The 14,551-nt window shown below is 36.8% G+C and overlaps 1 protein-coding gene across 2 annotated transcripts in view; it reads right to left on the minus strand.

Annotated features, from left to right (window-relative positions):
- The window catches only part of INTU (inturned planar cell polarity protein), a 90,603-nt gene that overhangs the window by 32,737 nt on the left and 43,315 nt on the right, over positions 1-14,551 (minus strand). For both annotated transcript variants that reach the window (XM_031944083.1, XM_023505625.2), the window contains exons 5-8: positions 11,782-11,900; positions 6,392-6,481; positions 1,672-1,749; positions 1,109-1,292 (exon numbers count right to left, since the gene is read on the minus strand). In XM_031944083.1, the coding sequence (XP_031799943.1) occupies positions 1,109-1,292; positions 1,672-1,749; positions 6,392-6,481; positions 11,782-11,900 (471 nt within the window). The remainder of the gene's footprint in view (positions 1-1,108; positions 1,293-1,671; positions 1,750-6,391; positions 6,482-11,781; positions 11,901-14,551) is intronic.

Genomic DNA, 14,551 nt, shown 5'->3' on the forward strand with positions numbered 1-14,551 from the left:
CAGGCCCATGATAAATTAGCAAGATGTGCAGTTGAAATTAAGCAATTTCCAACATATAGGCCTGTTGATGCATATCTCCCAACATATGAAGTTATATCTTCTTATAGGGAAAGACCAGTAAAATGTTATAATGATGAAACTTGTTAAATCCAATAAAATTTATCATGAATTAGCTTGGTACTAAGTGCCAATAAGCAGAACTAAACTGTGAATTTATGTGGGAGCGTTCACCCAGACACAGGGTCATGGAATGGTGACTGTCTTTAGGAGGAACAGACTTTTGGCAGTGTCAGGACTGCTGTTACTGGTCCTGTCACACTCTGGTCATCTGGAGGTGGAAGGACAAGGTTTGAGTCACACAAGGTGTCTGATGCTTAGGCAGATACTAGTAAACCTCCCCCTTCAAGAGGACCACTAAATCAACCCCACAGTGTGGTGTTAAACAGTGTAATGGCAAAAGCTTTTACTGAACATCTTCAATCAAGTAAAGCATGGCCTGTTTTCATTTTCTTCTTCTTAGCAAAGTTTGTACTTTAAGTAAGGACCTTCCTTCTTGAGTCATCTTCTTTTTCCTATGTAAGCCTAATCTAACAGCCCAAATCTCATAAAACCCCAAACTCTTGGGCGCTTTACTCCCCAATAATGTGTTCTGCATGAACAGAAATACCACCCTATTTTTAAAAAGTCTATATGACAATCTAGAATGATAAAGCCCGAGTTATTTTTTCTTTATAAAAAGAGTATTTCTATCTTTCTTCAATGGATGACTTTTTTATTCATTCTTCTTCCCTGACAGAATGTTAGCTTCCTTTTAAAAAATTGCTTTTTTCCTTAAACTAATATTCCCTAGTTCCCAGCTCAGTGGCCAGTACAGAGAAGGAGCTTAAGAAATGCTTCCTGATCAAATGATCTCACTCCCAAGAGCACAGCACAAGTCAGAAGAGTAGTAAACATACCCCTCCTTAGATCATTCCATTTTGGAAGAACTGAAAACTTACAAGTCCCTAGGAAGGATTTCTGATCTCACCCCAAACCCATAACCAACTGAGGAGAGAAGGTGGACTTGTCAAGAAAGCCATTCTTGGCTATTTGGGGAGCCCAAGGTTACCTGGGTCTCTTGTGGTAGTGTGAGCCATTGAACACCAGGCAGAGTGTCGGTGAATAGTGAGAAGGAAGCATCATAGGACTGAGTACAGGTACTGGAGTAAAGCTTTTCAGGCTGAATTGCTCTTTGGAAGAACAAGTTGAAAAAATGATCCAATCGAGCAACATTCTCTGCCTCACAGAATGCACTGCAAAAATGTGAATGTGAAGTCAGAACAACATCATCTGTTTGACACTGAAGTTATTAACCATAATATCTCATCTGAATTTCCCCTATGATACACATGACTCTTGGACTTTCCAGAGTAGTGGATGCAAAACACATGTGCTTGCCACTATCCCCTGTTTAAAATGCCATTATAAAATTCAATTGGAAGAAGACTCATGATATGTAGGCTACCATAATGGGGTGGGAATAGAAATCATTCAACCTTGGGAAGAAACAAAGAAGGATGGTAAGCGTAGTCATATAATTCCAATGTTATCGCCAATATACCTTGTTGCCTCTCAAGGGCATTGAATGACTTAGTCAAAATGTTATAAAATTAATACATATACAATATTTACCTGTTTAAAGAACCATACATAAATTTTAAGGTTTGGGCAACATCTTCTATCAAACTTCTTAGCTGAGGAAGAGGAACTCTAAAAAAGCAAACAGTGTCTATTAATTCACAACCACATTGGTAAAATAGCAAAATTTTGACATCAAAAGGAGGCAAAACAGATTTAATTTTAGATAAAGGATAAGCATATTTTTATCTAGAATTAGTAGTACAGCTGTAGATGGTGCCTATTTTAAATTTTATTTTAATATTGTTTTAAAAAGTAATATCTTATTACCTAATTCTAGGAATAAATGAACAATCTGGGTTCCTGTGTAGTACCTGGACTGGAAATAAAGTCTTAGTGCCACTAGGACAGGCATGGGGAAAGATGGCAAAGGAAGCTAAAAACTAATGTATAATCCTGTGTACTAGGGCTCACCTGACTTTAAATTTGTGATGGAATGGGGAATCCCCAAAAAGAAGTCCTTCCTTCTCTACCAGGTTCTTAATCAGCCGTTGGCTAATTAGGATTTGCTACAGGTATGGGGCTTAGGGGTATGTAAGGAAGGGGCATGTATAATATCCTGGATGTCCAAATCAGTAAATCTGGGGGAGAGATAGAAAGGAGGAGCATAAGACACAGACACCATTTAGTAATAAAGCTCATTTATCTAACTAGCTAGAACAGGAATTAGCAAACTATGGTCCATGGGCCAAATTAGGTCCCTCATCTATTTATAGATAGCCAGGGAACTAAGAATATTTTTTACTTTATTAAAAAAGTTCTTGTTGGGACGTAATTGTGTAAACAGTTTATATATTTTCCATGATTACTTTTGTACTAAAATGGCGAAAGAGACACTTCCATCATTTGCCACAGCTGCTCCTCAGGGCCCTACAAATTGCAGTAAGGCAATCACAAACTCAAGGGCACTGTGAGTGCCATAGTGTACCTGACATTTTATTTTTTCTTACTACCAGTGCATACCCATCATGTTAAAACAACAAGAAAAAAAGACTTCCATTACAATTTTTTGAACTCAGAGCTGTGACTTGAATTTTTCTGAACAAGTAGAAACACTCTCAACTACTATTGTTCTACAACAATGAATGGATTTGGAGATTAGCTTTTGCTGCAGACCTGATGTTTCTTAATGAATTCAACCTAAAATTACAAGGCAAATCATTGTTTAAATTTTGTAATTGTAAAATTCCAAGGTTTACATACTGACGTAAAGTCAATTTAGTGACAATAAATCTTGTTTAAATTATGAGTAATGTCAAGCTGTTTTATATATTTCTTGTAGTGTCAGAAGTTAAATGGGAAATGAGACCTCCATTACAACACGAATTTATAGTGCATCTGTTTTCTGAGCTTAAACTCCAGCTCCAGTAGCAATTTTCAATGTAATTCTTTTCAGAATTCGATGCAAGTGCAGTGGCTCACGCTTCCACAAGAGACCCAGGTAACCTCGGGCTCCCCAAATGGTGGGTAAGAATGGCTTTCTTGACGAGTCCACCTTCTCTCCTCAGTTGGTTATAGGTTTGGGGGTGAGATTAGAAATATTTCCTAGAGACCTGTAAATTTTCAATTCTTCCAAGATAGTATGATCTAAGGAGGGGTATGTTTACTACTCTCCTGATTTGCATGTTGCAAAATTCATTTATTTAACTGTGCAGTTGGGGGATTTCTACCTTTGGAAAACATCAAGAGAAGAATCTAACAGAAATTTCTAAATGCCTTTTCTAAGTGATGAATACATTCAATAAAAATCACATGCTTTGAGACTGATATAAGTATTTGGCCACCTATCTGTATGAAAAGTCATTTTCAAGGATTAAATGCATAAAATCTCATGACAAATCAGTATTAATAGAAGGATGTTTGTAATCTATTTTGATGATGGGTAATATGAATTATGAACCCCAATTAATCAAAATGTAACCAAGAAATGCCCTCTTCTCATCAATAAACCTGTTATAAAATCTGTACTCTATTATTATTATTAATTTTAATTTTACCAGTAAAATATAGAAAATTTCTCTCTTGTATATATAGCTATCCAACACAATCAATTTTGCCTCTGGTTCATAAAGCTTACAATATTTATTTTCTGGCTCCTTCCAGAAAGTTTCTTGACCCTGAGATAAAATTTCTTTGATGCTGTGTTGCTAAGAGGAGGCACAGGGAATATGAAACACTCCAGTATTCCCTTCCTTTGTTGAACCTGTCCTTAGAGTCTGTTTTGGCTGATCTCCCAGAGATGTTGGCCCAATTTTTTCTTTAAGTCCTTGAGATTCCTGAGGGAACAGGATCTTTACTACTTGTATACACTGGAGGACTTTTGCTCTTTCCTCTGGTTATTTGCATTTGACATGATTGTGAGTTCTGTGAGGGCCAGTCTATATCTGATGTAATTTTTGTTATCTCCCTCAAGACACAGACTTCTGCACAAAGCCTATGCTTAATTAGTCTGGGCTGCAGCCAGCTGACCATCAGCTTGGCTTTTGCTTAGTACACATAAACCCTTTAGAATCTTCTCCTCAGTTTTTGAGTAGAGTCTCTCTTCTAAAATCTGCTCTTGTGATATTTCCTTCCTTTAGACTCTGCTTTATTTCCTCTTATTGCCTTTGCTCTTTCTCAGTGGGCTATTTACCCCAGTCCATTCACTGGATCATTTCATTTTGGGTTTTATTCACTTCTCTTTGAATCCACATTCTCACTAAAAAGCACTTTGCTTTTTCAGTTTTACCAACTGAAACCTACCTGGGATGGCCAGGGAGATGGCAAGGCCTGACCTAATCCCTGTGTTTGCTTCCCCAGCCTCTGCCCTTGTCCAAGGTGCTGAACTGCCCCAGTGCTTGGATGAGATGGGAGTTTTGGGGGTGATGGAGACCCACCAAGCCTACCAGTTGTCTTGACTCTATTCCCTCCAGAACCCTCAGCACAATCATCTGACTAACAAATGTAATTTAAGCACCGCTGGGCCTTACCATTCACCCTAAAGTTAAACCTGAAGGACTCTCAGATCTGAACTTTCTTTTATGTGTTATATCCTCAACTTAAGAGTGTAAGCTCTTGGAAAGTAGGGGCCATCTTGATTTTTCTATTTGTATCTCCAGCACTCAGTATAGTGTTTGGCAAAAAGTAAATGTTTAATAAATGTTTTTCTTTATTTTAGCCATTTCATTCATTCATTCATTTCTCCAAAAAGGAGTCCAAACTTGAGGTTGCCACACTCTCCAGGAGAGGTCACCATATTCTCCCTTCATGTAAGGAAAACTAGGAAATCAGTTAACAGGAAAAAAGGAAGGAAACATTTATTGTTTATTAAGTGCCAGGCCCTGTACTTAGAGCTTTTTACAAATATTCTCTCATTTGATCCTCAAAAACTCAAAAACTACTATTTCCCCCAGTGGAAGAATGAGGCAGACAAGTGAAATGGCTTGTCTAGAGTTATATACAGGACCTGACTGAGACTGGATTTGAACTTAGGTCTTTCTGATATTAGGTTTCATTAGCATTGACATAAGCATGACAGAGTAAGTCACCATCTTTTCTTGGGAGGTTTCAGCAAGACCTTTCCTCAAAATATTTGAAATATTTATTCCCTCCCCCCATATATTTATATTTCATCACATCTATTTTTTGCTTTTCCTCTCTGAGTTTACTCCTTGATCACTTTTATCCAGAAGGGGTGCTTTTTCTCAAAGCCTCCTTTCAAAATCCTGCCATGTAATGAAAGCTTTGTGATCAACAAGGTGTTTATCATCATTAAAAAAAAGGACTCTGCTCTTGCCTGCATTATTAAAACTAGGCTAAAAAATACAGCAATCACCAGTTTGTTTCTGGATATTTGGTAAAGGCCAGAGTAGAACATGTACCTGTTGATTGGGTTCTCTAAAACTCTATTACTCTTATAACGTCCTCACTTCCATGTGTCTTTGATTTTCCTTTGGAAGATAAGAGGTAATAAGATTTCTCAGGCTGGGCTACCAGAGGGAATTTGAGATCAACATAAACAGGGGTGGCTAAACCCACTTCTCTGGGATTATTCTCAACATCTCAACTAATCTGGCTTCCTACTTTCAATGCTGTTGTAAATTATATCACAGAAATACAAAATAGGTTAATTAAGCACAAAAAGAGCACATCCCTAAATATTAAGGAATATTTTTGATTTGTAAGGAAGGAAAGAGATGATGTGAAGATACACAGTGTTGTTGCTGCTGATACACATTTGGACAAGTCAGTCTAGTCAAAAAGAGTTTTTAATACTTCTAAGATATTGAAGGCTAATATAACACGATATGGCCTTTGCACTTTACTCCTAGATATGGAAGAGAATTTAAAGAGGAAAGAGTTAGGGAAGAATACAATAGAATTAAGACTTGTCAAGATAATGAATTCGCTAAACAAATAATATTTGACAAAAGTAGGGATCTGGGTTACTGCTAGACAAGTCTCTGAAATAGGATTATCTCTGAAGAAACAAATCTTGATAGATTTAATAATTTATAACTAAAACATGGATTTGTTTACTAGGGGTATACCTAATATATTCTAACAAAACCAAACATAATCTCATGCCCTTTCTGGCATCTGTATATTAGTTTTGAACATCAGGCAATTTATATTTAGACTAAAAAGTGAATATTTGAAATGAAATATGCCTTATGAAAAGTATAATTTATGACTGATTTCAAAGCATGAAAGAAAAAAAAAACATTCAACTTACTCTTCAGCAGGAAGTCCAATTAATAACAATTTGTCATCTTCTTTCCAGTAAGCCACATGTACTAGTTTTTCATTTAAAGAAAGTGATGAACTAGAAAAATAAAGTCAGAAGGTCAGTATATTCATAAAGATTATGAAATGACAAATAAGTGGTCTTATTCATATAATATTACATATGGGTGTTTTGTGGACAGCAGATTCCCTGAAATATGACTGTGACACAGGGGAGGTAAGACATTATATGTCAATAAAAGATGTATGTAAATACATTATAAATTTTTCAGAAATATATTTTAATAATAGTCAATGACCAACAAAACATAGATATCAAATAAAATTGTACCATAGAAGTTTTCTACTAAGAATTTACGCAAAACATTTCTATACAGAGAACTTTCAGACCAGTTAACAATATTAAAATGTTTTAATGTTCCTGTTCATACATAAATAATACATTTATATGGCATAATTAACCTTAAAAATCAGTAGGAAAATCAGATCATATCTACTGAGCCTCGCCTGGGTGCAGAGTATTGGATAGAATTGGTCCATAGAATTTCCAGCTAACAGGGACTAAATTAACTCCCTCATTTTAGGTTTTTGGAAACCGAAGCCTAGAGAAGTCAATGATTGCAGACAGATGGGTGTGTGTTTTAGTATAATCTGGAATTAATTAATAACCTGGCATATCTGTAATGTCTGTTTGTTGGATACTTGAGCTCTACAATAATGGGCACCCTTTGATCCTAATGGCATTACTATTGCTCTTTGTAGCTATTGTCTCCCCACTTCTGGTCTCTCTTTCTTCATTCTCTCCTCCACACAGCTGCCAAACTGAAATGTTGAATACATTGAGCTGAATACTTCTTCCTCCCTACATGAAAATTTGGTGGCTCTGTGCCAAGATAAGAATGAAATACAAAATCTTAAGACTGGCATGTAAATCTTATTGCAATCTAGCCTCAGTTGTCCTTTCCAGTCTCACTTCATGATTTCCCTTTGTATATTCTCAGTCCTAATCAAACTGGCCTGTTAAATGTGTGTTATATGTGGTATCGGCTAAGAGCCAATTCAAAATGTAATAGTTGGAGACTCTCCCCCTCTTCCCCTCATTCTTTCCATTGCTCCCTTTTCCTTTGACATGTCACCATGCTAGCAAGTTGGGGCTTTCCTAGCGGGAAATACTTTCAAGATTCTAGCGGGAAATACTTTCAAAATCCTAGAGTTAAAACTTTGTGAATAACTTCCTACTAATACAGTACTTTATGAGTCCTCACCTGTTTAGTTCCTACAAATAGAGCTCTCACTAATAATAATAACAAAAAATAATAAACAACAACCAAAAAATTAACCAAAACCAGCAACCAAACAACATATAATATTTATATAACCTTCTGCCTATAAACCTGAATCACATCCTCTTTCCAATGTTGTCTATGTTGAGAGTGGTCATTATACTTAAAAGTCCTAGAGTAATAAGTCATACATGTGGCCAAGATAACTCACAGCTTCTGAATTGTAGCCTTCAATAACATCCCTAAGCAACTGCCCATAAAAGTTCCTTGATGAAAGCAGCTTCTCATTTATGGAAGAAATGCTTTTATTATAAGCTGAGTTCAATTGATCAATTATCAAATATTTATTAAGTACTTCCTATTGCCAGAACACTATTAATGCAAGTACAAAGAATGAAATAATATCTACTTGTAATGAACTTTCATTCTAATGTGGGGAGATTTGGGGGAAGATGACTTGTGTTGTGGATTAGGATACTTTGTTACATGTGGCATTTTAACTGATGCACTGATCTGCTGGTCTGAGCCTTCTGTGATGTTCTGATTTTATGCTATTCTGCTTCTCAGCTAAGCTTGCTCCTAAACAGCAATTCTATGACCATTATTGCTAGTTTCATACTTAGATGGGCCTTTAGCTGAAACAGTGTTACAAACTTTTAAGGAAAGGCAGCCTGTATCATACTGATACTGGCAAAGACTTCTCTAATTCTATTTCTATGGCAGAGTTCTCTTCCTCCACTTCTCAGCCACAACAGGCACAATGGAGAAAAGTATCTTCTGTCTTTCCTTTTTCTCTCTTTCTCTCAGCAGCCAATTGGCAACAGAAAACAAAGCATATTTTCTGAACGTTCTTCTTAGCAAGTAATACCAGGGAGCAAAGGATAGACTCCAGAATGATACAGGCAAATAAGCCACTATTCTGTCAGAATGCTCAACAAATGCTTTTTCACAACAGTGAAGAAGACTTAGGCTTCAGAAAGATGAGCATCAAAGGTCACCACATCATCCCTCTCCCCGACTTCCATATAAAGTGATCCCCTGTCTTACATACAGAACACTGCATGAGGCTTACCACCTGTCTGGGATGCTTATCTCTCTCCCCTCTGTCTCAAGGACCCTCACACTTCCCTCAAAGCTTCCTTCATGAGCCTTTTCCTGAATCCTAACAGTTTTTTAAGATTTTCTCGTTGATGCTGACATTATTCTGGGTAAATAAATTGCTTCTTCTCTTAAGTTCCTGGAGGGCAGAGATTGTTTAACTTTTGTCTTGCATCTTTAGTGCCCAATACAAGGCCAACTTGCACTTAGGTGTTTACATGTTTTTCCACTTAGAAGATTTAACTCAATTGAGTGTTTACTAAGTACCAGTCCAATAGCAGAAATAAACACATCATTTGTAACCTAAGCTCAGAGTGAACCATTTTAGTGAGATATGAAGTCAAAAGGAAGGCTTCACGAGGTTACTAAGTTAGTGTGAGATGAGAGAACAGAGGCTATCTATGTGGAAAGCTTTAAGGGAGGAGAGATTAGTTTGAAGGGGTGGTAGTTAGAGATAAAAAGCAATTCTTAAGAGAAGGCACTGTGCTGAGCAATAGAGACACAAGTACAAACAAAACAGACAATTTCTGCCCTCTAGGAACTTATAATTGAATGTGGTAAGACAACACACAAAAGGACTATAAAGGAGAGAAGGGAATGTACTCTCATAGTGACAATGAACAGTTACCTAGGAAGTGGCAGGGAGGCCTGGTTCCGGGAGGAAAAGTCAAAATTCAACCTACTGGAGCCTGTTTTCCAGGAGCAGAGGCAAGATTCTGGAGGGGGGAGGGGATGAGGATGATGGCATAAGTATGGGTAGCATGGTATAGGGATGGTCAAATCATGAACTTAAAATAAGACTAATGTCAATAGTTTTTCTAAATTTTTTCTAGATTCTAAAGAATGACACAGATAATTTAAAAAATGGTTTCTATTTTTAATGAGAGCAAGGGGTAGTGGCTCACCATAGAGATGAGGAGCCACATAAACAGAATAATACTCAAACTATGTTTCCCTACAATGACCTCATATTCCTATGATAATTTAAAGACATGAAGTCAATATAATTTTATTAAAATTAAATTTTCTTTTTTAATGTAAACCTGATAATCAAGTATAAACATTTTCATATTTAAGAAAATAATGGAAAAAGTGGCTTTTATATGAAATAATGTTCCTCTAATATGTACATCTTTTTAATAATAATGGCAGCTAACATTTATATTGCACTTATTTTGTGATAAGTGCTTTATAATTATTATCTCATTTGATCCTCACAGCAATCCTGAGGAAGGTGCTATTATTGTTTTCATTTTACAGATGAGGAGATTGAGGCAAACAGAGGTTAAGTGACTTACCCCATGTCACAAAGCTAATAACTGTCCAGATTTGAACTCACATTTTCCTGATTCTAGACCCAACATTCTGTCTACTATGCCACCGTGTGCCTCTTGAAAATTATGTATTACATTTAACTTGGCAATAACAACACTACACTGCTTGTTTGTCATTGTTCCCTTCTCGACTTCTTACTATTCTCTTTGGTGTTTTAAAATGTTCCAATGTTATTTTCTTTCTTTTTTTGGCATTACCATCTTTATTCTCTCACTTCCTCAGTCATTAATGCCTTCCCACCTTCTGTCCCGAGATGCCTTCCCTTGTAAAAAAAAAAGTATAATAAAGGAAAACAAATAAATACATTGGTCATGCTTGAAGATACATGACTCATTCTGCCACCCATGGGCTATTATCTCTCTAAGAAGGGGTGAAAAGTATGATTTAATCACCAGTCTTCTGAGATGATTTGATAAATAAAATAATCTGACGTCATGAGGTCTTTCAAGGTTGTTTTTCTTCCTGGCCAGAAACATGTACCTTCTCAATAGTAAATGCCAAGAAGTGGGCTTCTCGACCCCTCCTAAGATCCAGTAGAGGAATTTATGTGTTATCCTAAAGGTAATAGGAGTCACAGGAGCTTTTAGTCATTCAGAAAGGTGATGGATTCAACATGCAAAATGAAACCTTTTTGAATACAGACAATGTGGGAATTTGGTTTTACTAAGCAGAGGTTACAAGGATTTTGTTTTTCTTTTAAATTGGGGGAGTAGGAAAGAGAGAAAGAAAAGCTTCTTAATAAAAAATAAAATGAAAACCTATAACATTGTATTCAATGTATAAACTGCTGATCCGGTTTGATTTACTTCATTGCCATAAGTTCATTTAAATCTTTCTGGTTTTCTCTGAATCTTCCCCTTTCATCATTTCTTATGGGGCAATAATATTCCATTGCATTCTACAGCTATACTAATATCAAGTTTGTTTCCAATTCAGACCTGTGATACAGCAGACTCCTAGCCAGGAACCTATACCTTCTCAATGGTGAATGCCAGGAGGTGGGCTTCTAGCCCCCTCCTAAGATCCAGCAGAGGAGTTTATATATTATCCTAGAGGAAACAGGAGTCACAAGAGTTTCTGAAGAAGGATGGCAGACCTGTGCGTTAGGAATAACAATATGGCAGTTGTCTAGAAAAAGCATTGGTGATGAGGCTAGTTCAGAGTAGTTTGTTGGGTATGCTACCACTCAGGAGGTGTGAAGAGTCAGTGTTTGTAGTAAATAGAAAGTCCTAGATCTGAGGGCTCAGGTTTGAATCTCATTTTTGATGTTTACTACCGAAGTGAACTTTGTCAAATCACTTAAATTCTTTAGGTCTGAAATGAAGAGCTTGCAAAAGGTAACCTTAGAGATCCAGATAAATGCTACATCCTATGATCCTAAGATGATGAATCTAAAAAATCCTGGATTTAAATGAACTAGAAATAGTGGAGAAAACATTAGACCTGAGTTTAAGTTGGACAAATCATCTTCAGTTTTTTTCCTTGCAAAATGAAGACAGAAGTTCCTTTTGGCTATAAATCACAAAACCCTAGTGAAAAGACACTTGCAGGTATTTTTATTAATGTGATTGTTTTTTTTTTTATTGGCATTTTTTCCCTCTGATCAACACTAAGACAATTTGCAAAGCAAAAAAAATTTACATGAAATACAAATTGATATTACCTGGTAACATGTGTTCCAGCTACATTTTCCAGCATATCACAGAGGGTTAGAAATATTCCTCTTACACTTTTAAGTTTCTGAGATGCTTCAGACATTGGATAATGGTAAAGAATTTCCTGCTGTATAATTAACAAGAATAAATGACATAATCAGTAAGATTCAAAATTGGTAAGTCAGTATTTCCAAATAATTTTAATAGTCCCATATAAAACAGCTAAATGGTTACTTAATGCCAACAACTATTTTTATTCACATTAGACTGAAATTTCAGACTTGGAAATTCAATCTTTGTTTTCTAGTATGTTTCACTTAGCACTTGAGTTCTCAAAAGGTAGGACAGGTATCTAACCTGGAATGGATGACCTGGTAGTGTGAGATATGTGTGTGTGTGTGTGTGTGTGTGTGTGTGAGAGAGAGAGAGAGAGAGAGAGAGAGAGAGAGAGAGAGAACGAGAACTAGCTTGGTTTCTTTAGGAGAATGTCATTAACAGGTTGGCTGAAGGGTAATAATGTTTAGGACCACATCAACTCTTCATGAACTATTACTGAGACTAGAAGGCTTGGAATCAGGACTGGTAAAGGAAATATCCACACAATGAAATCACATATATTTTAAGTATTTCAAACATACAAAAAAAAAATTGACTTGCAAATTAAGTTAAAGGCAACAAAACTGTATTATAATGAAAATGTGTATACAATTAGTGATAACTATATGGAAAGAATTCAAATTGAATTTTCAACTCTTTTTCAAGTCTAGAAAACATTTCTGATAAAAATTTTATTTTTGTTTCTATATACATGCATGCTCATGGAGTTGGAACTAACCTAGGGCAATAAGGGATTTGTCCCAGAAGCAGAAGGACCCAGGGGCATGATTTCCTACTTACAAAATGAATGGCTCACTTCTTAACAAGGTCATGGAGTTGCCATAGTCCAGAGTCCTGTGGACATCTTCTGAACAAGGCAGTGTTATACACCTTTCTCACCTCTTAATTCCCAGCTGAGATGAATATTAAAGGTGATATTAATACTATTTGCTGGTCTTCCTCCCTTCCTCTTATAGTAAACAGCCTCAGTCTTCTCCTGTCACTATCCTCCCCTGCTCTCTCTTTCTATTGTACTCTGTAAAGAACTTCCTTCAGTTGTATGAAAATCTAGAAAAATTGTCAGATTTCTTGTAAAAAGACCTAATATTTGCCTTATCAATTCTCTGACCTATGCAATCTTTCCAGGTCTTAGGCTTCTCCACCTGTCATTGGTTAGATGCCCTTTGGGGTTCATTCCAGGTTTAATCCATGACTTTAGGATTTGATTCCTTCTACCTTCTGGGGCTCATGGAAATCCAGCTCTTTTCCTAAAGACCCCACATCTCTTGGCGCTCTTTCAAAGGCTATGATACCCTTGACATTTAAGTGCTCCCCAATGCCAACTGCAGACGCTTCTACTGCTACCTGCACTCAGCCACCACTTTTCCTTTAAGTTCACCAGATCCCTACTGTATTCATCTGAGGAGTTATAGGTCACACTTTCTCCCCTTCCTCCCTAATAAGTATCTGGCAAGCTCACAGTCTTCTCTTCTTCCCTCACACCTCTACACCCTCTAACTAGCCTTGCCTTCTAGGTCTTCATCCTTAGCTCTTATCTCCTCAGTCTCTAACATGCCAGAATCATAGATGGGAACAGTCCTATCTTGGATACCATATAATTTTGTCCCAGACTCTAGAATTCCTGGTAACATCTTGGATGTTCATATGTGACTCTTAGAGATCTTTTTGAGGCTGAATCAGAACTCAGGGCTTCCTGATTCCAGGCCCAGTGCTCTAATCATTGCCCACCTAGTTGCTAAATGTGAGAAGTATAGGCACATCACAAATGTGTTGCCAAATCTAAACACCTAGAGTCTGGAAAACTAGGTTCAAAATTCCTCTTTAAACACTTAACTGGTTATGTGACAATGGACAAGTCATTAAATCTTTGAGAGCCGCAGTTTTTTTGTCTGTAAAATGGGGATAATTCATCAGTAAGCACTGATTCAAAGTCTACTGCATGCCAAATAGTGTACAAGGGGATACGAAGGAAAAAACAAGTGAATCACTTTCATGGAGTCCACGTCCTGCACCATCATTGTGGGAAAGTGGTTTGCCCACCTGGGAGTGGAACAGAATCTGAGTCTTCCTGATACTCATCACTAGTAAAAGTGTCATCACTATGCAGGGATACAGCACTTTATGTGTTCCAAAAGCACAAGTATTTTTTATGGAATCAAGGGACAAAAAAATCACAAATTTATTGATTCAGTTATATCCTGGTTGAGTGAGTAGGGATACCTGGAGAATACCTTTCTTTTATCATGACAATAATAAAAATAAAAATAAAATAAAACCTTTCAGACACCCACAGAAAATTCATTCTGCAACATAACTTTTCCTTTCATGTTTAGACTTGATCTGAGGTTTTCTAGTTTTAAGGAACTCCTGGATGAGGAAGTTTCCTCTACCCAGACAGCTTGGTTCCTTCTCTGCAACTCCTAGTCTTAGAGAATTGCCTAGAATACTGAGAAGACAAGTCGTTTGCCCAGTATTCCCTCAGTGTGCATGCAAGGAAGGTCTGAACCCAGGTCTTCTCGGCTCAGAGGGCTATTCCCTAACCACTCCATCACACTGCCTTTCATTTCTATCTGAAGCTTACATAACATTAAATCCAGAAAGAAAGTTATCATACTCTTCATAAAGAACAAAATAACCTTTTGTAAGGTCACAATTTCCTTC

The sequence above is a fragment of the Sarcophilus harrisii genome, chromosome 6 (assembly GCF_902635505.1).
Source record: "Sarcophilus harrisii chromosome 6, mSarHar1.11, whole genome shotgun sequence".
NCBI lineage: Eukaryota > Metazoa > Chordata > Mammalia > Dasyuromorphia > Dasyuridae > Sarcophilus > Sarcophilus harrisii.